This window comes from Psittacula echo (assembly GCF_963264785.1).
Source record: "Psittacula echo genome assembly, chromosome: 4".
NCBI lineage: Eukaryota > Metazoa > Chordata > Aves > Psittaciformes > Psittacidae > Psittacula > Psittacula echo.
Genome location: NC_137738.1, coordinates 113,695,654 through 113,720,454, shown reverse-complemented (window position 1 = coordinate 113,720,454; position 24,801 = coordinate 113,695,654). Strand labels below are relative to the sequence as shown.

The 24,801-nt window shown below is 41.1% G+C and overlaps 1 protein-coding gene across 1 annotated transcript in view; it reads left to right on the top strand.

Annotated features, from left to right (window-relative positions):
• Positions 1-24,801, top strand: part of PCSK2 (proprotein convertase subtilisin/kexin type 2) — a gene marked incomplete at both ends in the record, with an annotated part of 104,768 nt that overhangs the window by 8,685 nt on the left and 71,282 nt on the right. The window contains one exon of the mRNA XM_080616361.1: positions 11,823-11,927. Coding sequence (XP_080472487.1) covers positions 11,823-11,927 — 105 coding nt within the window. The remainder of the gene's footprint in view (positions 1-11,822; positions 11,928-24,801) is intronic.

The window sequence follows — 24,801 nt, the reverse complement described above, 5'->3', positions numbered from 1 at the left end:
AGCAGCCAGCGTGAAATCCAGTTTGGTCATGGATTCATGAGAGTAGCTCAGAAGTCTAACTCAGCTGAATGCTGGCTGTGTTCAGCAGGTAACGGGAGCTTGGATCTAGAAGAGGGAATTATGAGCTAGCCTGGTTTTACCATTGATACACTGGGATCATAAACAAATAATTGAAGTAGTGATAGCTCTAGTTTTCTTGCTCATGGAGTGAACTGGGAGGTAATGTTCCTTGTCATGTATTGCCTACCTTCTCAAACAAAACTTCTGTATTAATGTTATGTTCTTAACTACTTTGTCCACAGAAAGCAAATGGAAGGAGTGACCTCGGTGTTTACATCAAACTAGCGGACAGTGTGCCCCACATACTCATGACTGAACTAGATTATTTACTTACCTTTCCCCTAGAGTGTAGAACCAAACTAGGAAAACCTGACCCCCAACAAATACATATTTTGTTATTATTCTTAAAAGTAGAGAAACTGGTACTGTTATTAGATGGGCATTGGATATTAAACTACAGCCAAATATGTGAATCTCTTCTCTTCATGGGTAGTAAAAGAGATGGGATAGAACCTCACCTCTCCCAGTGACAGAAGATCCTCCTTTCTGCCTTTTCATAGAATGGTTTGGGTTGGAAAGGACCTTAAAGATCATCAAGTTCCAACCCTCTGTCATGGAGAGGGACACCTTCAACTAGACCATGTTGCTCAAAGCGCTGTCCAACCTGGCCATGCACACTGCCAGGGATGCGTCAGCCACAGCTTCTCCGGGCAGCTTTTGCCAGTGCCTCACCACCCTTATAGTGAAGAATTTTTTCCAAGTGTCTAGTCTTAATCTCCCCTCTGTCAGTTTAAAGCCATTCCCCCTTGTCCTGTCACTACATGCCCTTACAAGAAGTCGCTTTCCAGTACAAGTGAAATGAAGGACTGTGATTCTGAAATCTGCTCTACAAGTGAGCACTGTGTTTGTCACCTACTATGCAACACCAAGTGCAGGAGAAGCTTCTGCTTAAGGCTTTTAGCAGCAGCCAAGATGTGGTAAATTAGCTATCACCATGACTGGTGGATTCCCATCGGTCCCGCAGGGACCGTATGCTTACTGTGCAGTTAATTTTAGAACTGTGTTCCAGCTGAATTTAGTGATTTAGAAGTTACTCTGAACCACTTGTAAAGTGGAGCTGTCAATTCTGCATTTGGGTAAAGAAGCAGCAAAAAGTCAGAACTGGAATGCGTTTGTAGGTTTGGAAAAATTGGTTAACATTGGTGGAATCATGGTTGTGGATCAGGAAGTTTGGTCTTTGCTGCATTTCTGTCAATTTTTACATTACCATTTTAGCCCCCAGACTTCACAGTCAAACGTACTTTTCTTCACTTAACTCTAAAACCAAACGGCAAGTAGATTTTTTTTACCTCTTTCTTCTGATGGGGATTAAACCACTCAATTCCATTCTGTAAAATCCCTTTTCCCCTCTTCTAATTGAGCATAGTTTAGTCATGTTAAATATATTGTATATATTGCAATATATATACAATAATATATTATATTGTATTGTAGGGAAACCAGTGTTCCAGGCTCTAAAGGCTAAAACATGATGAGTGATTAATTAAAAATCCACATGTACCTTGCTCTGCTGGTGTAATAGAAGCAAGATAACATATCAGCACAAGCTGGATTGACCACAATTTCTGCTGGCAATAAACTTCTGTCGTTTATTAATTGGTAGTAACAAACAGTAAAGACTTATTTCACAGCTGCCTGAAAGGTCGATGGGGTAGGACCAGGCAGGAAGGGTAAGAGGTGGTGCTGCTATTTTCATTCCTTTCACATTGTTACTGCTAGCATCGAGGCAGATTTGGGTCATCCTTCATCTTCTAATTTGGAGATCTTGCACCCCTTCAGTGCAGTTAGTCTGTGTTGTGAAGTGGTGATCATACTGTTGTGTACTGGAGCCATGATGGCACAAGTAATGGCAGAATTTGCTTCTGATTTGGTCTCATAATAATGGGGATTAATGACTTTCACTTGGCAGAATCGGGCAACTTTACAAAAATAAGGAAAACAGCCATATCCCAAGATTTCCTCTTTTCATTAGCTCTACTGAAGACCTTTTTCCTGAAGCTTCCTTGCCCTGCTCCTCTCAAGCCTACTATCTCGGATTAAAACAAAAAGGAAGCAACAGTACCCCTTCAACTTTAATATCAGGGTTTTGTTTCTTGTTATCCATCAGCTTCTCTCCCATCAAGCACATATTTTTCTCCAGGAATTGACACTTCTCTGGGAACTGGAAGACCTACTCAGTGTGGTCTAACAACCGAAACCTCCCTGTGAAGCACTTTGTGTCAGTTGACTACTGCTTGGCAGCTTAGCATTAAACAGGCATGAAGAAAAAAGGGAAGAATAAAGGTTTTGAATAGAGAGCTACATATCTTCTTTACTTGTTTGTCAGGGCTAGCATCTTTGCATTAGTGAAATTCATCTTTTATGTGATTTCTTGAGGAGCTCTTGACAGTAACCGACTAATTTTGGTCTGAGCTGCCTTTTTTTTACAGCACTACTTCATTAGAGCTTGAATTTGTGACTTTGGTTTTTGGGGCTACATTAGCTGAACACTTGCACACATTTGTGTCTTAAACACTTTGTTACCTGGACATAGATGTGAAAGTATTGCTGAATTGCTCTGCTGAAATCGAGGGTGTCAGAGTATAGCCATGTCTTACCCCTTTCTATCCTTGAGATACAAGTACCAGTAGTTTGGACTGGGGCACACTGCATCTCAATGCTGTTTTAAAAATAGCAAACTTTATCTCATGGCTTTTATCTCAGTGTTTTTAGAGCTGTGACACCAGGCTTCTGTGAGGCAGTAGTAGTCACCCTGTTTTGTTACAAGCTTAAAAGGAGAGATGTGTTATAGATCAGGAGTGAAGCAAAGTGGCCTTTGTTAGCAGTGCTAATTGCTGTCGGCAGTCCTGATCCAGCTCAGTTAGAAATACACCATGGTCACTTAAATATTCAAACTCTAAATCAAGCTATTCCTTCTGAGCTCTCCCTAAGGCAAATGTACTGTTACGAAGAAGATATTTCCATCATGTGTTATTAGAACATATTAAAATATTTACCAAATGTTTGTTAAAGAGGTACCTGATTACATACATATATATTATATGTGTAGATATACCCATTAATATATGTTTACAATGGCACTTGGCATTTTACAGTTTTGCGTTTTACAGCATAGTCTATAGTGCTGTGCAAACATTAATTAAATGAATCCTATCAATAAATAACTAAACAAGTACTTATTAGACTGTGCCATTTTACATGCAAGGCAACTGAGACAACATTAGAGCTGTAATTGCCTGAGATTCTCTTGATACTAGGAGGCACTGGGGTTACCCAACGTCTCTGAAGATGAGTTTTAGTCTTGGTTCTGTCCTACAGCAGAGTGCTACCATATGAAGCAGCAGCAGAGCGGGCAAATGCAAGTGAAAGGGTTCTGGATAGAACAACCTTGGAGAGAAGGTTACTTGAGGTGTGAAAACTTTCACAGAATATTATCACTTTGGGAGATGCTTTGAAAACAGAGAAAAGCCTTGAAAAAGTAGCAGAATGCCCAGAGGAGCCCCGTTGCTCCAAGCAAGAGACACACACTCACAGCAAATTTCTTTTTTAGCCTTTGGTAATAAAATGTAGAATTGGCAAAGCCACTTTCAGGGCACCATCCTTTTTCAAACTGTATTCTTAAAGCATTGACTGTCACAGGCTAAATGAGCCAGTTATTTAACTGGGTCAAATGCTGACTGGCTTTCTGGCTGTGGTGTCATTTATACTGCACAGCTGAGGAGCAGTTCCTTGATGTCACTACCGACATGAACAAGTTAAGAAAGTCTGGGGGAAGTGCATCGCAAGAATGTCTGAAGTAGAATTTCTGTTAGTCTTTTTGTTTGTTGGTTGTTGTTTTTATTTGAGGGGTGCTTCTGGGAGGAGATCTTGGGGTTTTGGGTTTTGTTTTGGGTTTTGTTGGTGATGTCTGGTTTTTTTTTTAACTAGGATGAGTAAAATTCCCCCAATGTGTAAGAATTTAATTTTGTGCTACTGATACCTGTTGTAAGAAAATGTAATGGATTCAACTTCTGTTGGAGTTGTATTTATTATTCGAAACCATGTGCATGTTTGTCTGTGGTGTGTGTGGTTGTTATGAAGCCCCGTACCTGAATGATTGGAGGAGGCTGCCTCATTTTCCCAGTGGTCATTTGTCGCTTCTAAGAGCACAACTGTTAGATGCCCATTGTGACTTTGCTCAGTGTTGAGCTCCAGGATTCTTGTGTGGTTCAGTGGTGGTCTTGGCAGTCCTGGGGTAATGGTTGGATCTGATGATCCTTAAGGTCTTTTCCAGTCTAGTTGATTCTATGATTCTATTCTTCCTAGTGCCCAGGGCTTGATTGGGGTGCTCTTCTTTCAGGATCCTCAACATCTATGTAAGAAGACATAATGATTGCTAGGCTTTCACTTCAGGCTGTCAGCTGAACAGTAACAGTCACCTATTTGAGATAGTGACAATCTGGATTAATTCAGACAGTCCAATGTGAGTGCTAGTGTATAAGCAAGAGCATTCTTCTCTTCTCCAAATCTGGAAAGTATCCTGCTTTCAACAGTGCATGCAGTAGAATCAGTAATGGATTTTATGGTTACTGGGGAGTAACACAGAAATCTCTCTAAAATGCACAGATCCAGTCACATAAACTAGAATAACTCTTTTAAAAGCCTTAAATAGCTTCTCCAATTCACTGATAAAACTATCAGCAAATCCACAATCTTGTCGCTGATACCTTAAATGACTGTTATGTGCTTGCAGGATGAAGATCTTCAGTGACAAACTTAACAACAAGATAAATACAGTAAAATGTTAAACCTGTGTGATTCATTCAATTGCAAATCAAATTCCAAATATTACAAACTTGAAACCAAACCAATGGAGCAATGTTTTGCAAGCACTTGGAAAAGCACTATGTGTGATACTGTAAGAACAAGATGAGAAAATGATGACTAGACATTTAACATCGGAATTGATCTACCTGAATGTGGACAGCAGTGCTCCCCTTACAGTCTCTGGAGTGGAAGAGGTGTTCCTGGGTCTCAGCTCTGCTTATTTTAACATGGCCACCTAAAGTAGGTCAGATGAATCATGCTCTAAAAGTATATTTCTTTTTTTTTTATCATGAATTGTGTGGGGAGTTCAGATGAGTTCCACGTGAACAGACTAGACGTGTCATAGCAGTCCACAGCTGGTTCCATTTCTTCCATTTGCTTCCCTATATTTAATAAAACCCTCATGTCCAGCTGTTGGGAAGATGCTTTGACCTTGTGGTTGCTGTTTGCAAGAGGGACTAGACGAAAGGCTTTGTTTTATTTTTTGGATAAATAAAATCCAGAGGGTTTTATTTATATGTTCTGCAGGGTCTGTGAATATTACATTTGACTTTACACTGTTCCTAGAGGAGAAGACATTTCACTGGGGGTGCGAGGGAACCTTTCAGAAACCATTGGAAGCTACTTCTGCTGGCTTCAGATATAATAGAACTTTTTAAGGAAGGTGGCCAGGATAACAGGAATACAGAATAATCAATATCCTAAATAACAGTAACAGATAGCCTTGTTACCATGTGTATTACAGTGCTTGAACAGACTTTGGGATCTCTCACCCAAATAGTCACAATCCTTTCTTATTGCCACCACCTGCTGCTGATTCCCCAAGAGGTGGTTGGACGTGTACATGTAACAATGTTGGAAATACATGTAAATATCTAAGGTGCTTTGGAATTGTTTTGCAGGAGAAATGTACTGAATATTAACGGGTTGATTTGACAAGGATCATCTGATGATGATGCTGGAACATGAGGTTTATGTTTTGGGAGTGTAAAAGCCATGGCTAATACCTCTACCAGCCAGTTTTGCCAGGACAGTTGGATTAAGCTTTGATGAAGGCAGCTAAATAAGACACAGGTGCAATGAGAAATGAGCCAGAAGGACTGAATCATAACACTCAGACCTGGACCTGACTGTGCCAGTCTTGAGGGCTCTTTGGAGCTTGTGCAGATCCATAGCTCCACCAGAGATCCTTATACTGAGCCTTCAGCATAATTATAGCACACTAATGAGAAAGTGTGAAATCGCTGCCTGGGGCTGTGGGGACGCAGTGATCTGGATTTCATGTTGGGAGGGCTCTGGCACAGCTTTAAGCCTCTGTGCTATTTCACATTTCTACACCAACATTTGAATTAATCCCTTCTTGTCTGTCCTTTGTTCTATATTATTTCGATGCCTGGGGCTGCCTGTGTTTCCAACTGGCTCTACTCTTACGTGGCCCTTGTCGCTATAGTGAGTGAGTGCTTTTGACTTCAGACTTGGCTCCCATCTGTGTATTTAAAAGTAAAATGATTTCTAATGCTAATTGGGGTGAAGGAAAATGAGAGAAAGAGAGTTTAAAAATTCATATTGAATATTTATAAGCATCTTCAGTGCATTCGGTGAAACTGGGATGAAAAGGTTTCTAAAAGGTTTCTAATTTCTGCTGGGAGGCACTTTGTTGTGCTTCAACTATAATGGCAACTGAAGCAGTAGGGCCTGTAGGGCCCATGAAGGCTCCATGTACATTTACTTGTGCCAGGTTTAGGTAATGTTTTCTATTGGTGTAATTACTGAGCAGTAATGGGCTGAAAGAGCTCACCTGTGCAGATTCATGGCCCCTTTCAAAGTCAGGAGCTGTGCATGGGTTCTGGTGGTAAGAGATGTTGTGTGTTTGTATTTATTTATTTTAATTTACAGGATAGGTATTTTGTTTTTCCTCAGAGCAGACAAAGGGTTTTTTCAGCACTAGTGCTTATTGGAACCCTGGTATACCTGGCCACATATTCATACAAAGGCAGGCAGCCCTGGGGAGGGTCTTTGCCATCAGCCTGGATGGATGAGGGCTTTCTGTGACTTGTTCACTGAAGGATCCATTTATGCTGATTTTGGTGACAATCAAAGAAGGCAACCCAGGGGTAACTTGTTATACATCACCCTTTGCTTGTATTTTAACTGATTTTGCTCAAAAGAAAATTGCTACAGAATGTTGCCTCCGTTGGTAGCTTGGGAGAGGAACCTTAACAATAAGTTGAAATAAGCCAGTTTTAGAATATTACCATATCAGGGAGAAATCATTGGAAATGATACACAAAGGCTAGGAGTATAATGTAGGGATGCAGCATTATGTGATACAGCGTGAAGGGTGGCATAGGAAGACTAGTTAGAGATCAGTTCCATTAAAATAGAAGGGGGCAATCAAATATGTTCTTAAGCTTTTTGTAGGCACCATTAAGTTGTTTGTGAGGTGTATGTAGATAGAGCCCTGAAGCCAGTCAGTAAAATGTAATGTTGAAGATAAGGATTCAGTAAAATTTGATGTTAAAGGTAGGTCTGGGAACCAAGTTTCCTCCCCTTTTTGTGTTCTATTTGTCACTTCTTAAAACTTACAGGGAGACATTATAGCAGCCAGAAGAAATGCCTGGCAGGGGAGAATCCTATCTGCCTATTTACAACCTTTCTTCCTGCGAGTGGCATCTAGGGCAGCACAGTAAATTTCTTGTTCTTTTTTGTTGCTGGGGAATATTTGTCAGATGTAAGGGGGGGAGTGTCAGATGTAAGGGGCTGTGAACCGTGGGTTTAACTTAGTTATTTTTATTTCAATGATAATTGTGCCTGGACTTCTCTGGTGGAGCAGTAATCTGAGAACAGCCAGGATACCCCAGAGTTATTGGTACTATGCACAATGCGAATTGTTACGGAATGGTAACATCCAAGCCATTTTGCTTTCCAGCAAAGCCTCTTCCATTGAAAGAGTCTTTCTTTCCTCCTTTTAGTTGAAGACTGAATTTTCAAAAGTTATTTTCTGGTCCACGTCCTTTTTAGGAAGGAGCTTAAAGAGGATTTCATCTTTATATAGACTTGTTAGTAACTGCAAGGAGGTTGCAAATCTGAAGAAAAAGGGAAAAGTGGGTATGAAGAGTTTGCTCTACTTGCTGTGTCCTATTTGTGAAGCTGGTTTTGCTTATATGTATTTTTCACCAGTAATTTTATATGAATATTGAAAGTAATGAAGTGCCTGTAATTCCTGAGATTCTCAAGTGTCCTATTTGTATTGGTCCGTGTTTGTACATCAAGGCAATAGTAGACCCTTTTCTAACTCTAAATAATCCTCCTCACTTGAAGTACTTTCCAGTGATTAGTTATCTTACATAATTGCTAATTTTCTCTGAGGAGAGGGAGTTTTGCTTCTGTCTTACAGAAAGAACCTGAACGACCGGGCTGAGTGCATCATTCTTCCATGTTACATTCAGAACCTGCTGCTGCTGAAATAGGAATTTCACTCAAATACAATTCCAGCTTTACAACGAGAATATTACAGAGTAGCTATTGCTGGTGACACTTTGGAGGGTTTTTTATGTACAGGAGCCCTTCTGTTTTCATTTCACTTCATTACATGCACTGTTCATTTTGCTATTTGCTATTTTGCTCTAGCTCCAAATCAGAGTAGATCTCCTGGAGCAGCTAATAGCTGGAATGTAAACCCTGCTGGGAGCTGCCTGCATCCTGCCACTTGGTTACTGCAGGGGAGTTACTGGCTCGGTAGCAGGAGTTCATCAGAACGGGAGCACTTCAGTGGTTGCTTGTGGTATTCACAGATCTCAATGCGAAATCCTCATCAATGCATGTGACATTTTAGGCCTTTTGTTGGTATCTGACTTCTCCTTTGTGTACATTCGTTAATTTTAAGGATTAACTGCAGAGTTTAGATTCTTCCTGCAAATTGCTTGGCTTCTACTATTAATGATTCACAATCCATGGTGTTTGATCATGTCATATTTCAGGTATTGCCTTCACTTAGCTGCTTTCCATCTGTCCCCCCAAGTTTCATTGAATGAGTGTGAAAATGAAGACCATGCGAACTGTAAACTGAGTACTGGGATGTCTGTGTAAAGAGTGGAACAGTCTCAAAGTTATTCATGATTTTGTCCATAAACCTGGTCATTGTTGTACGGACTGTAATTGGCCAGACTTGAATACACCAGCTTTTAGAAGCTTACTATATAATACATTGCTTCATTTTAACTGGCACTAGAAACTAACCCTGCACAGAAAATGAACAGTGGATATGCTGTGTATTCCCAGATACCTTCAAAATTGCAGAGAATATTCCTTAATGGAAGAGCATCAAGAGCAATATTCGACTGGGGTTGATAACTGAGATAAAAAGAAGGAAAATAGCCTGATTTCACTGAGAGAATTAGAGGGGTAATTGAATCACAGCTTGTGCTGGGTGTAGTGGTTAGCACGACGAGATGGATTTCAAGCTGTAACTGATCTGGCTATTTAGATGTTTTTTTCCTTGCATATTTTTGAGGCATAGAGTAATGTATCAACATGGGAGAAGGGCCTTTTCCTGGACAGTCAGTTCTGCTGCCAAACTCTGCTTTACAGAAATACCTGATTACCCAGTTGGTAAGGATGCCAGGTATCTGCTTTTTAAACATAAATCTGCTTTTTAAAGAATGACCTCAGTACAGACAGAATTATAAGATGCAGCTCTGAGGCTGGATGTGAAGCATAGGAGGCTTCTGTGGCCACTGCCGTGAGCTTTCAAAGCCTCATTTCTCCTTCTACCTCAGCTGTTGTGTTCTTCATGTGTGTATGGAGCTGAAGCAAGATGTTCTGATTATTTGCCCAGAAAAGCTCTCCAGTCAGCCCTGCAAATCAGCTCCAAGGAACCATTATGATTTTGATGAAATCTCTTTAACCTCTGATAAACACTTAAAAAGAGGTCTTTATATCAGAACAGAATGCTTTGATTTTTTTTTTTAAGTAACTTTGCATTTATGTATTATGTATCATATACAATGGAATTCTAAAAGCGAAAATGAAAGGCTTTGATTTCATTGATGTTAAATGCTTCAATTAACATAAAAAAGGACTTTGTTGAAAAAAATCAAATCCTCGCGTACTCTATTTTTGGAATGTGACCAAATTTTAGACTTTCCGAATTCACTGTGAATCCTCCATTCCCACACTGCTCTGAGTGTATGCTATAATGTCTTTGCAGAACTGCACCAGGTATAGTGATAGATTTAATGAAACAGGGGATAATTTCATAGAAGGAAAATGATATTTGTGAACTGTGTGTACCTGTATACAGGAACAGTATCTATTTTATGGCAGGAAGATCCTGCTACCCTTATTCAGCCCAGGTTTTCACAATGCATATCTCAACGTCAGTCTCAGTTTTTCAGTAGAGAACTTTGAACTCCTGCTAAGAGGTTTACATTATCATGAAATGTAGATAATAAAAAGGAGAGGAGCAGGGCTGTCACAGATGCTCTGGAGTATCTCTTTTAAGTAGTTATTTTGTATGCAGGGTAGCCTAACCTTTGAAGTTGAAATGTTCACAGCATTAACATACTTCCCGACTTTTAAAAGTGAAGCTTAGTTTAAAAATACAGAGTTACTTTCTTAGATTTCTCCAGACTTGTTCAGCCTGGAGAAGAAAAAGCTCAGGGAGGCACTGTAACAGTCTTCCAGTGCCTAAAGGGGCCCTATGAGATATCTGGAGAGGGACTTTTTACAAGGGCTTATAGTGACAGGACAAGGAGGAATGGTTTTAAACTGACACAGGGGAGATTTAGATTAGCTGTTAGGAAAAAAATGTTTCCTTGTGAGGGTGCTGAGGCACTGGCACAGGTTGCCCGGAGAAGCTGTGGCTGCCCCATCCCCGGCAGTGTTCAAGGCCAGGTTGGATGGGGCTTGGAGCAACTTGCTCTAGTGGAAGGTGTCCCTGCCCATGGCAGGGGGTTGGAACTGGATGAGCTTTAAGGTCCCTTCCAACCCAAACCATTCTGTGATTCTATGACTCCATAAAGTGTTCAATGGGAAGCTCCCTGTTAAGTTGAAATGGAGAAAAATCTGCAGAATTCAAGGTGGAAATGGAGGTTTCTAACTGACTCCTGGAGTGGGATGCTGAATTCCTAACACCATGTCTTTTAGCCTTCTCAAAGCTAAATGTCTACTGGCCTTCCAATCACTCTCTGCCAATCCTGCAGAGAGATGCATTTAGTAATGGACTTACAACTTCCTTCCCTGGTACCTGCCTTAGGTGGGGCTGGCAAGTCTTTGCTTGCTGCCTAAGTGTCTTAGGCAGTGAAGCTGTACAAACCTGTTCCCACCTGAACACTGTGAGCATTCTGTTCTCTTAATATTCTTCGTATGTTCCATTACCTGGTGCTCAGAAGAAATTCCAAATACCATGTTTTTCTGAGAGTGGAAAACACTGGTTTCTGCCTTACTGCTTACAGCATAAGCTCCCATGTATTATAGCGGCTCAGAAAAGCACTTGTGTAACGCCTTATTGCTGAAGGATTGTTTGTGGTAGTTTCAAATGATTTGCAGTTCATTTTGTGCTTTTCTTTTGGCTGTTCTAGGAAATGAGAAATAATCCTGATATGATTTGGGAAGCTCTTCAGAAATACTGGCACTGTTAACCTTAAACATAAGGTGAAAGTAGTACTAAGTGTGTACAAGTGAAGTTACGCATTGTAAACCTGTAGCAAATAACACTAATGCTCCTGGCCATACTTTTTAGAAGTAACTTAGAAGTGACATTACCAAGAGTGATTTGCGTAACTCTGCCAGAGTCCTTTTGTAGATTCCCGAGTCACTTCACATGTAACAGTTTTTCATGTCATCATATTAGTAGCCAGTAGCTCCATGATGTTTTTTTCCTCTCTCTTCCTCAGCTCCCTTTTTTAGATACTGGATACTTCTTTTATCACAATGGCATTGCCAAGGCCAGGAGAAGGCGCAGTCTTCAACACAAGCTTCATCTGGAAAAGGATTCCAGGGTAAGTGTTTCATCATTATGTGCACCTATCATTTTTTCTATGTGACATGGACTGTTTTTTATGAGGTCAGGGTGATGATCAAACCTGTGGTTATGGCTGTGTTTGCTTCCCCATGCTTCTTTCCAGCTTGGTGGCTTGAAACCTCCCAGACACCCTCGGCTTTTATTTCTATTTCACTATTACAAGTACTCTCACGTTGTCTGAAATGTATCCTCTCTTCAGTAAGACTCAGTAATGCCAGAGTCTCCAGGACATCTTTGTGCACTTTGTTTCTCTGCCATAGGGAGGAGCCATCCAGGGTGCATCTTGCGGTCATCCCCTGCATGCATCCTGCTAGTCCGTGGGTCACCCAGTCCAGAAGACCTTGTGGTGTGAATGGTGGCATTTTCTCTGCAGCCACACTGGGACTTTTTCTCAGGGAATAGCGTACACACCAGATACTAGGAGAGCGTATACTGTCCAGTATTTAGAATCATAGAATAGTTAGGGTTGGAAAGGACCTTACGATCACCTAGTTCCAACCCCCCTGCCATGGGCAGGGACACCTCACACTAAACCATGCCACGCAAGGCTCTGTCCAGCCGGGCCTTGAACACCGCCAGGGATGGAGCATTCACAGCTTCCCTATGCAACCCATTCCAGCGCCTCACCACCCTCACAGTAAAGAATTTCTTCCTTATATCCAATCGAAACTTACCCTGTTTAAGTTTGAACCCATTGCCCCTTGTCCTATCACTACATTTCTTTTAGATGCTCTTGCTCACAGTCTGCAAATGGTTTTCAGAAGCATAAACCCTTCTGACAGGAGGGAAAGGCCCTTTTTGCAGAAGGCCATGAGTTGGCACTAGCAAATTCTTTTTTCTTTTCTTTAGAGTTTATACACTAGTATAATACTAGGCTGGAGTGGGGCCACGTAGCATAAGAAGTGTATTTACTGCCCAAAGAAAGTAGATAAGCCTAAAGAATGATAGCATGACAGCCAATAGATTATTTTTTTAATCCTTCAGTAGGATTTAAACTCTGTACTGTGAGCAAAAACGAGCAAGGAACAATTTTTTTCCAGGCAGGATTTTATTGCCAGATATTATGGGTGTTGGAACACTTAAGAAAATGATAATCTGAGTAGGAAGAGAAGAAAAATAGGTTAAATAAGATCATGATTATTGTGACACCAGAGCAAGCAAGGTCAGATGAATTGTCAGCTTAGTTTTCCTACTTCTGCAGAACTTTCAAGTAGTTTTAGGCCCAGGTCCAACTGGGATGCACATGGCTACTTGCTTCTGTGGCTGGGAAACGTATTAGTGAACCACATAGGTTCAAGGTGCTGTCTGCCCCATCACTTCATCATGACATGCTGAGAGCTGAGTGCTTGCAGGTTCCTTGGGGCTGCTGCAGGTCTTCCAGTGCTTTAAGGTATCTTGTCCTGTCCACCTTCCATAAAGCTGGTACCAGGTACAGGTGAGGTGCTGTGAGGAAGAGACCCTTCAACCTGCTTTGAACAGAAATTCTCAGGTTGTCCTCATTTTGTTTGCCAAGCAGGGATCAGAAAGTAAACCATTGAGAAACCACCTACAGTTACTGGATACTAAACAGATGTCATGAGAGAGGTGCTTTCATTTCTCTGAGCCACCCAATCTTGTTAAAAGCAGTTTCACAAAAAGCATACAAGTGAGTACGTTGCAGACTAGTGACTGAGTAGTTATTGTGTGCAGGTGCCTCTTTGAAAATTTTACAAATACCTGTGATATTTGTGTGAATCCACGAATTCTCATTGCAGCCTCATATGACATAACTTCATTCCAGACTGGTTTTTGCACAGACTACCTCTAGACTAAGTGTCTGCGGTACTATTAAGAACAGCTTAAATGAATCTACCTTCTTGTTCAGAGATGTTCTCTTTCACAGTCATCTGATATTTGTGATCTCTGGACTCCTGTCTGGCTTCTGTCACATTCAATGAAATCTCATTTTTGCTGTTAATCTCCCCTTCTTCCTGATACTGCGTACCAATGGCTCGGCTTTCCTTGGTTCCCTCATTTGATTGCAGGGAATAAATCCCTGTGTTTAAATAAGTGAGAATATCTCCCATGTGAGGAAAAGAATGGAAGGGACATGGAAGCAATATTTCATTTCCACATGTAACATGACGTTTTCTCCTCTACCCCTTCCCACTTACTTTATCCTCTTGGATAGTCCTTGAGCTCTTATGATACCATACAGGTAGGTTGTGTTTTGTAATACAGTTTGAGAGCAATTAAAATCATTACTCTTATTTCCTTCTTTGTGTTATACATGGAGTTTAGAGAAGTCATTAAAATTCCTGTCGTATCTGTGTATAAGTGGAAACATGAGTTGTGTTGACAGTACTTAATTTCAAACTCCAAAAATAATTCCTAAATTTAATGGCAGCTTTCTAGACCATTTACGTTCAATTTTACTTAGCAACAAATGTCAGCACTGTCATGGTTAATATGTTAGCGCATGAAGCCAAGAATAAAATGTTCCTGTTGTCAGGCTAGCCGGGAAGCAAACTTTCACCACAGAACCTTACAAATCTCTTAGGAACCATTATGGTACGTGCTGTAGTTGTTTAGCTCTACCCAAATGTTGTGAGAAAGTGGGCTGCAGTTATTCTGTATACTTTTCACTCTGGAGGAGATTACAATTCCTAGCTAATTTTAATTATTAGTTGAAAAACAGCACAGATGTTCACTCAATTAATTAATGTTCTTTAATCAAGTAAGTCCCTTGAGAAGCCATGTCCGTTTTTGAAGAGCCCAGGGAGATGGATGGCAAAGCACTATGCAAACAGGTTACTGCATCATTTTCATGCTCTGCATGTGTTTTATAATGCTCGAAGAAGCTTTGTTGTGTTAAAATTTACTGTATGTTTTTACCAACATAATTTGGAGATATGCTAAACATATAGAGCAGTTGTGTGATAAACATCATCACTGTCAAGGGGATAGGAATGGAGCGTTAATAAGATGCCTTCCTAGAGATGCAGCAAGAACTGAATCTTTGTTTGGAAGAACAGCTTCAAATACGATGGATTTGACATGATTTAATACATTAGTGTTGCTGAAGCCTGAAGCAGCGCTGGCAGCAGGTAAAGGCGTATGTAATAGCATCATATAGTGTGTTGTTCTATGGAATTGTTCAAGAAGAAAGTGCAGGCATCTTGGCTTCTGCTGTCAGTACGGTCCCCTCAGGTCCTCACTGTCAGCATGGCAAATGCCACAGTGATTTGAATTGCTTCAAATGGAGGCTGTTTAGTTATTTAAATTACATTCTCTGAGGTGCAGAGAACCTTCCAGGAGAGGCTTGCTCAGAAACAGCTCTTGTATCAGATGCAAATTTCCATGATTTATAGGTGCACTTGTATTTTGTCACTTTACCATATGTACCTTTTGTGCCAAATAGGTGGGATTGGGGGAAGTCTGTTTAACATTGTTCCATGTTAAAGCTGGAATGTTTAATGAGATAAGACATAGCAGCAAGATATCCAGCATTCCCCATGCAAAATTGCATTTTCATTTGCCATTATCTGTTAATTGCTTTAGCTGAAATTTCTCAGACCAAAAGGTCAGCCATTAGGCTTGGTTTGCTTTGGAAAGCTTCACTTAAGTAGCTGCTGTACTCCCTGGAACTGGAAGCAGGGCGGCAGCCCTTGCCATGACCCATTGACGCAGGGAGAAGATGACAGCAGGGGGCAAGAACCCTGAGTGACATAAGGGTAATGAGGAGCCCAAGTAGGATGGGACCAGGCATCAGCATGAAGGTGAAGAGAGAATAAGCAGGACAGGCTGGAACAGAAGCCCAGAGTCAGAAAAAAGGTTGAATGATTTGGGCATGAAGCCAGTCCATGAGCTGAAGAGGACATGGAGAGAAGCACAGTGATAGATCAGGGAGACTGGAAACAAGGTGTCCACACTGACTACAAAGAGTGGTGCCTTCTGAGTGCAGGTCACAACACAACCTTAGAGCGAGGTGACCTTTTCCAAGGGAGACTTCCCTGCAAGCAAGGGGAATACAGCTTCTGTAAGAGCAAACCTTGGTTTTAATTATGAGGAACAATGGTATATTTCATCAATGTGATTGCTCTGGAAAAGCAAATCGGGACTATGGAGATGCTTCATACTGAAAGGTATGAAAGTTTCTTTCCTGTCTATGGAAGTACAGTAGAGGCAGAATGGAAAGTGGAGACTTTCCCTGTCCATCACAGCTGAAAGAAAATAATCGGATTTGTTTCATTTTGATTTTCAAAACTGACTTTGATTCAGGCCTCCTATGGAGAGACTTAGCTGTATTATTAATAAACGTTTTGAAAAGTGGCCACGTAAGTAGAAGGAAGGGAAGAAAATGCACATCTTTTTGTTACCTTTCAAGGCAATAGAACTGTGTTTTTGCTGTTGTTGCATATATTCTGTTGGTAAATAGTCTTCCACTGAAGGATCAAGAGTTGAAACACAGTTTGTTCCCTCAAAGATTATTTTGCTTTCTTTCAGGTTTTAGATAAAACCATTTTCCTCCCACACAGTCTCTCCTGTCAGACAGCTGCCAAGATTAATCCCACTCAAGAAAGAGGCTTTAATATAAAGAGAAAAGCTGAGTCCCATTACTGATATCTATATGTGAGTGCATCTGTGTTGGGGGAATAAATACATATCTGCAGAGGGGGGAAGGTGGAATGAAAATCTTCCACTGAGGGTGAGTGAATTTGGCATTAGATTATGATTTTTTTGGACATAAACATCTCACTGATGGCAATCATTATGGTGAAGAAAGGGATTACAGAGAGACTTGACTGATACTCATACTGGTACAGGAGTCTGGGGAGAGCAGATGTGTAGCTTCTTCAGGGTCTAGCCTCTAGGTGCCCATAGCTGAGAGTACACCCAGACTGCTTGTATCATGGGACAAGGGAAGAAAAGGGGGCTGTAAATTCAGAGGATCTAAGCTTTCAACTCGCTCAATAAAAATCTTTCATACCCTTCCTCTCCTCAGATCCTTCCCATGTCACCTTAATGTAACTGGCTTGTGGATGGACCATTGCAACCTGGGAAGGCAGAAGTGCCCTGTGATGCCAGGAAGGGGGTTGCCAAGTGCTGCCAGAGCTGGGTATTTCATCCATGGTCACCTTTAACAGGGGGGAAGAGGGATGGTAGCTTGGGAAGAGCACCACCGCTTAGCAGACAGCAGCCCTTAGCAGTGGCAGCACAATTTAAGACAACTTTCTGTGCCCTTTGTGGCAGCATTAATGACAGGCTTGAGATGGGTTACAGGTGGAGCCTTTTTCCTCTCTCTCTTAGCACTGAACTTCCCCTTTGCAAAAATGAAAATCCTCATGATAAGATCAGAACCCAGTTTTCCTCAGTTTTCCCCCATTCTTCAGTGAGTGTACCTGCAGTGATGTGGGGATGCAAGGGGAGGAGCCATTGTAGCTTTCCTTGCAGATCTGGTCAGAATCTCTGTAATTCCTGTGGAGGTGTAACCTGTTTCTCCAGCCTTCTGGTACTGGTGACAGGCAATTCTGCCCCTGGAACATAACAATGAGAGCAATTTGCAATTGCTTTTATTAAAATGGCTGGTTTTGGCATCTTTACTCCTGCTCCATGCCCCACATCTTGATCTCTCAGCTTCCTCACCAGTGCTAGTGATTGTTATTCCCTTGTAAGTTTAGGATCAAAGCTTGGAATCAATCCGAAGATGCTTCCTCCACCTGAGTGGAAAGCTGGCTTGCTCCTGAAAGCAAAGGAACAGCAATATGAAAATCCATCCCACAGGAAACAGTTAGTACCTGACCAGTGTACTGTTGTAATCCTGCTGATGACTCCCGTTGTGGGTAGAGGGGTTAATTTCCATGTGGTTCATCACAGCAGAGACCTCAGACATATGATACTTTGAACATCTGTGGGAATAGACATTCTCGAAGTGAATGTAATGCCCAAGGCTTACTCCCCAGTCTCAACTCCTAGGGAGAGGATTCAGGTCCCCTAGCCAGTTCTCTACTGTGCAGGGAGATATGGATGTGTGCATTAGGGTAGAAAGATAGGAGAAAATGTCAGGATAAAAAGCCTTTCATGTTTTCAGCTCTTTTCTGAACATTCTTGCGGTGGATGGTAGTGGTGACAGACTTACCAGTGAAGTCTGTTTAGCATTTTGCTGTAATATATGCTATCATGGGGCTGGCATGCTGGTAGGATTATACCCAGGAAAAGTTTGGAGCTGCCATCAATTTTATGAGACTATAGGGCAGCATTACATGAGCATTGGTGTTATCCTTTTGGAAGGAAATGGAACATTAAGTAATAAAAGCTCTGCTTAAGTACCTGTAATAAATATTGAACAGCCAAGAAAAGCTCATTAGAGGAAATGTCTTCTTTCCAATGCTGAAAAAACCTGCAGCCACCCTCAAGCCTACACACTGTTGGTTGAAGCTGCTTTGCCAGCTTGTTCACCAAACAAGAGCTGAAGGTGTTTTTGTCTTCAGTCATCCTGACAAAATGAAGCATATTGTGCAGAAGACAGGCAGTGTCATCCATGAATGGATCCCTGGTTTATCTGTTTCTGGCATAAGTTGTCTTATGCTTTATCCAGTGTATTTGATGAAGGAGTTCTGAGAGTCTGTTCCAGTTCAGAGGGAGGCCTATTCTTTAATTAAATAACTTTCTCAGGTTGGTATCATCTTGAACATTTGGTTTGCTTTCCCATACAGCTCAGTGCCCTTTTTTGAAGATCCTGTATTTGTAATTCATAATGAAGCCAGTTGGCAAGCATTATAAGAATAAACCCCCAATTTTCCTGAGGAAACCACAGTCGGCTCTACATATTAGATCATCTGATAATTGATCTGGAGTATGTCTTATTGCTGAGCAAATTTAACACTGAAATGAAGCATTTTGCTTTTATGATACTTAGACCTATTGCAGATGTTGGTGGATGGTTATTTAAATGTCCAGGTTCATGGGTGGGGTTATTTGAGAAGATGAAAAGGAAGAAGCAACAGAGATTACAGCACAGTGTTAAAAAAAAGCAGATGCAGTTAGTCAGTTCATACAAAGGTGGAATTCAACCTGTGCATCAGAAGTGGAAAGAAAAAGGATCATACAGGCAGTAGGACAAAGGTAGGTAATTTTAGGAAGTGTGTTGTATGAGCTTCGTTATTCCGAACAAGAAATCAACAGGCCTGCAAAGAGGATTTTTAGGTGTCTGATAAGGGAGAAAAAAAGTTTACCTACTATTTTGGCCCTCTTGCACAGCTGACAGAAGGGGGTACTGCTGTGCCTCTGGAGTGCAGAGAGTAAGCTACTCTTTAGGCCATGAAATTGTTTGTGTCTGTGATAATGTCAAAGATCACAGTATCACAGTATGTTAGAGATTGGAAGGGACCTCAAAAGATCATTCAGTCCAATCCCCCTGCCGGAGCAGGAACACCTAGATGAGGTTACACAGGAATGTGTCCAGGCGGGTTTTGAATGTCTCCAGAGAAGGAGACTCCACAACCCCCCTGGGCAGCCTGTTCCAGTGTTCTGTCACCCTCACTGAGAAGAAGTTTCTTCTCAAGTTTAAGTGGAACCTCTTGTGTTCCAGTTTATACCCATTATCCCTTGTCCTATCATTGTTTGCCACTGAGAAGAGCCTGGCTCCATCCTTGTGACACTCTCCCTTTATATATTTACATACACTAATCATAGAATCATAGAATAGTTAGGGTTGGAAAGGGCCTTAAGATCATCTAGTTCCAACCCCCCTGCCATGGGCAGGGACACCTCACACTAAACCATGCCACCCAAGGCCTCATCCAACCTGGTCTTGAACACCACCAAGGATGGAGCATTCACAACTTCCCTGGGCAACCCATTCCAGTGCCTCACCACCCTCTCAGTAAAGAATTTCTTCCTTAGATCCAATCTAAACTTCCCCTGTTTCAGTTTGAACCCGTTACCCCTTGTCCTGTCACTACAGTCCCTAATGAATAGTCCATCCCCAGCATCCTTGTAGGCCCCCTTCAGATACTGGAAGGCTGCTCTGAGGTCTCCACGCAGCCTTCTCTTCTCCAGGCTGAACAGCCCCAACTTTCTCAGCCTGTCTCCATACAGGAGGTGCTCCAGTCCCCTGATCATCCTCGTGGCCCTCCTCTGGACTTGTTCCAACAGTTCCATGTCCTTTTTATGTTGAGGACACCAGATATAATAAGGTCACCCCTCAGTCTCCTCTTCTCCAAACTATAGAGACCCAGCTCCCTCAGTCTTTCCTCATGAGGGAGATGCTCCACTCCCTTAATCATCTTAATTGCCCTGTTCTGGACTCTCTCCAGCAGGTCCCTGTCCTTCTTGAACTGAGGGGCCCAGAACTGGACACAATATTCCAGATGCGGTCTCACCAGGGCAGAGTAGAGGGGAAAAAAGATGATGTAAATACACTGAAATAGCAAGTGTGGTTCATGACTCTACTATACCCATAGCGTGGCTGTTGTCACTGCAAATAGTGATTGCTAAATTCTTTGTGATTGCTTTTTGAAAACTGAATCTGAGGGAGTCCTATTCTTGTCCCTGGCCTTGGTAGACTCTCTACCTGTCCAAGAAGAGTTGATGAAGATTAACTGCTTACAGAAAGCCTTCTCCAGCTACCTTTTGCATAGCTGACCAGCAGTGACTCCAGCTGTAAAGCACTTCACTGCTCTTTGAGATACCACAATTATTGAATAGCAGTCAGATTCTGTAATAAGAATAAAAATATTCTCAGATATAAAAAATAATGAGGTCTAGAGGTACTCAGGTACTTAAGATGTCACTTAGGGTTGACAGGGTAGTCCCTTTCACTGCAGAGAGTATATTAAGCACATGATGAAGAACTTCCCAGTTCCTAAGTTTATATTGCTGATCCTAAGTTTTTATTCCTGATGCTAAGCTTGGCATTGCTGGCCCATACGTCGGCTCTGTGTGTATGTTGTATTTGTGATGTGCAATACAGTTCTAACGTAAAATATCACAACACTTGAGCATGGAATATTAAATATTTCAAACAATTTGCTGCTGGAGCAAATGCAGTTATATCCAGCATGATGTAAAAGTGAAGCTAAATTGGTCTATTATTTCTGTTTGTAACTAGAAAGACAGCTTCAGGGAGAAAAAAAGTCCATCAACATCAGCACTAAAGAATCTTTTATAGATGTATTATATGAAAAAGCACCATTAGCTGCACATAATAAAATAACAGACTAGCAAAATGACGTCAAACTCAAACATACATGTGTCTTTTATGGAGACAGTGTATAACTAAAATTATAGGGTAAGCTAAGACTATTTCTATTAGAAAAAAATATAACAGAGTGTACCACAAGATAATAGACTGATAAGTGAAGACAATGCTGTGCAGATTCACATAGAATTTTCCCAAAATAGAAGTACTGACGCACTGGAGTCCTGGTGCACTGGGGTCTGTGGAGTCCATGTGGTCAGTGGTTTCAAGATACAGTTAACCGTGATCGTAAGTGACTCAGGTGTTGCTGATATTTCCCTAGGGCATTAGGATGGCTCAGATGACCTGAAGTTGTTTCCAGACATGTAATTACATCATTTTCATATTGCTGAACATGATACATGGGGTAAGGCAATAAAAAGAGCTTTATTCCTCAAAAATACTTGTACCTGCTTGGAAGTTCAATAGTTTTACAAAAGCCTGTTGAGACAGCAGACCACACTCAGCCTCCGCTCTGCTGCCTGTAAATTGCTGAACTGGCATTAGTTAAGTTTCTGCTTTATTGTTGATGTCTGTTCTCTTGACTGCAGCATCACTCCCCAGTCTCCCTCTGCCTTTTCCTGTCTCTTGCATCCTGCCTGATGATTAGAGTCTCTGTTTTGTGGAGCAGGCCTTGTCTTTGTTATTTATCTGCGCAGTTTCCGACCTTGAATGGTCAGTGGGATCTGTTTAATATTATAATACGAGCAGTGACAGTGGTGGGAATATTTAAGCTTTTTGTTAGCAGGATGTTGAGAAGAATGAACAGTGTCAGACAGTGACTTTGGATTAACGTGGAAGCTATTTTGCTGCTCAGATCTGCTTTGGTTTGGGACAAGTTTGGTTTTGAATAAGAAATCTGGTGCTTTGATGTGCTGAGCTATCAGTCACTGAAGTTCATGAATATCTTGATATTCACTGGATCCAGGAATCTGTGGATGTGGTATTGGTGATACTCATGACTTTCTCTGTGGGAAGTAAACTCTATGCTAGAAAAACTTCCTCAGGAGCAATGCAAGACATTTTTGAGTCCGTTTTCTTTTGGCAAATCTCTTAAGCCTAACAGAAAATCTGGAGACTGTGAAACTGCCTTTGAGTTAAACCCTTTTGAAAACTTGAAAATACACTGGCTGATGTATACTTTGGGAAGAATATAGAATTAGTTCAAACGTTATTCCTGATATTACATGATGCCCATGTATTTTAGAATGTGACATGGTAGATTTAAAATGAAACAAAATAAATTTATACCAGTTTATTCTTTCTTTACTTCAGGAGATCTGAGTTTCTTTCATGTGCAGTTAGATGATCAGAACCATTTGCTGTATATGACGTTCCCCACCCACAGTGGGGTTTGGAACTAGATGGTCTTCAGGTCCTTTCCAACCCTAACTATTCTACGATTCTGTGACATTGGCAATAACTAAAAGGTGGCGCAGCTGAGGTTGTACAGTTAAATCAATAGCAACATATGACAGGAACAATTTTTGTTGTAGTTTTGTGGGATATCTGAATGTGCTGTGCCAGGGCTTGTATTGCAGGGCTGTAATGTTAACCCTCCCCCCACTTCTAAGAGACTCAAGCTAAAAGAATCGATATAATGGCATATGTTACTATACCACACAATAAATGTATTGTGTAATGCATCCTCCCATGCCATTTAACATACTTTAGTACTGTTTAAAATTTGATGAGTGTTTCCTTTCTAAACAGCATTTCAGTCTATTAGTTTATTGCAGCCTGTTCCAAAGCACTGTTGTCGCAAGCATTCTGTGTTTCCAGTTCTTCAAAGTATATATGAAATATCTTAAGTATAATGTTAATTTTTTTTCCTATCAACTCAGCAGCCCAGAGCCAACAAGGAGTTACAAATACATCTGTGAAATCATTGCTTGTACGCATGATGCGTTCCGTGAATACAAAAAGGGGTTTCCAAAGGTCAGAGAAAGTTGATTGCAGTATTTGGAGATACAATGGAAATGAATTAAAGGTTGAGATTTAAATTATTTCTGAATAGTTTTCTGCAGTTATTATTTGATGCTGCATTGGAACATCAGCAAAATGGGTGCCTCCAACAGCTGAGAATAGCCCATAGTAATTAAAATGCTAATATGTATGTCATGGGCAGGGGAAGTTGAATAATGCTTCTTTGCCTTGTAAACTTCCAGCTGAGAGGAGAACAGGACTGGGCAGAATAAAACATTGTGGAAAGACTAAGAAATGCCTTAACATCTCTGTGGTACATATTTTCCCAAATTAGTTATACATTATCAGTTCCATACTGTCATAAATGGATTCTAATTATTTTGCTTATATGAAGTGATAGCTGAATGGCCACATTTCTGTGAAGATACAGCTTTATGTTTTATATGATAGCTGTCTACTGTCTGAGTCCTGAAAAGAAATATGCTTTTATGCTTTTCATATTGCATAAATGTAAGTAGCCTGTTTCTATTCATTTTATCTTTAATGATTCCAAGAATTAATCTTTCATATAGAGGAATACACAGTAAGGGATCCATGAGCATTGCAAACATGAAGTCTTCACAGAAGGACCAGAATGACCAGATCTAATTATTATTTTGATAGCCCTGATCTCACAGAAGTATCACTAAGCTGATTACTGCTGGGCTCTAGGTTATGTAACACTGCAGTGCTACGCTTAACATTCATAGCTGGTTCTCTTCTTCCTCACCAGCTCCGCATGTTCTCTCCTATTCCTGTTCTTTGGAGGAAGTCCAGATGGGTTGGTTGTATCTTTGTCAAGATCCTGAAAAACAAAATAAGCCACCGAGGCAAGGAGATCCCCTGTGTTTTGTCTCAGAGTCTGAGGCTGAGTGATTGGTTGCATTTGTTCCTATCTAACTTGGCACTGTTGTCTGGCAAATACGATAAACTCATCTTCTATGTTAAGCTACTGGTTTTCCTGCCAGCCTTCACCTGCATAGCCTCTGGATCACTGGGTCACTTTTGTTCTACTGGTGATTACACCAAAGTCAGCACTGTAGAGTCATAGAACAGTTTGGGTTGGAAGGGGTGTTCAAAGCACATCTAGTCCAACCCCTTTGCAATGAGCAGGGACATCTTCAACTAGATACAGGTTGCCCAGAGGGGAACAGTGTTTTACCACCCTCATTGTAAATTTTTTCCTCAGGTCCAGCCTGTATCTCCTTCTTTCAGTTTAAAACCATCACCCCTTGTCCTAGTGCAACAAGCCCTGATAAAAAGTCTCTCCCCATCTTTCTTATAGGCCCCTCTTAAATACATAATGCCTGAAAGCATTCTCTCCCAACAAAAGAAGGAACTCAAGGCCGCTGCAAGCAGGGCCCCTCTGCTTTTTGGAAAAGCCACTTTCTAGTCATGTCTGCACAGTGTCTTAAAACTGAGAGATACCTTTTATAAACCTTATAGGTACAAGCTGAATTCCTCTTGTAATAGCCTGCCTCTTGCATCTTATGGATCTGACATCGTGAGGCAACAAGCAATCTCTGGCAGAGTTTGGACAAAAATGCCGATTCTCTTAGGCCAGGAGATACTGACATAGTTGAACAGTGATTGCTTCATTTTCTTTTCTCAATAGTGATGCTCTCCTGGGAAAAAGTTATTTGGAATCCATTTTATTTGTTTTGGA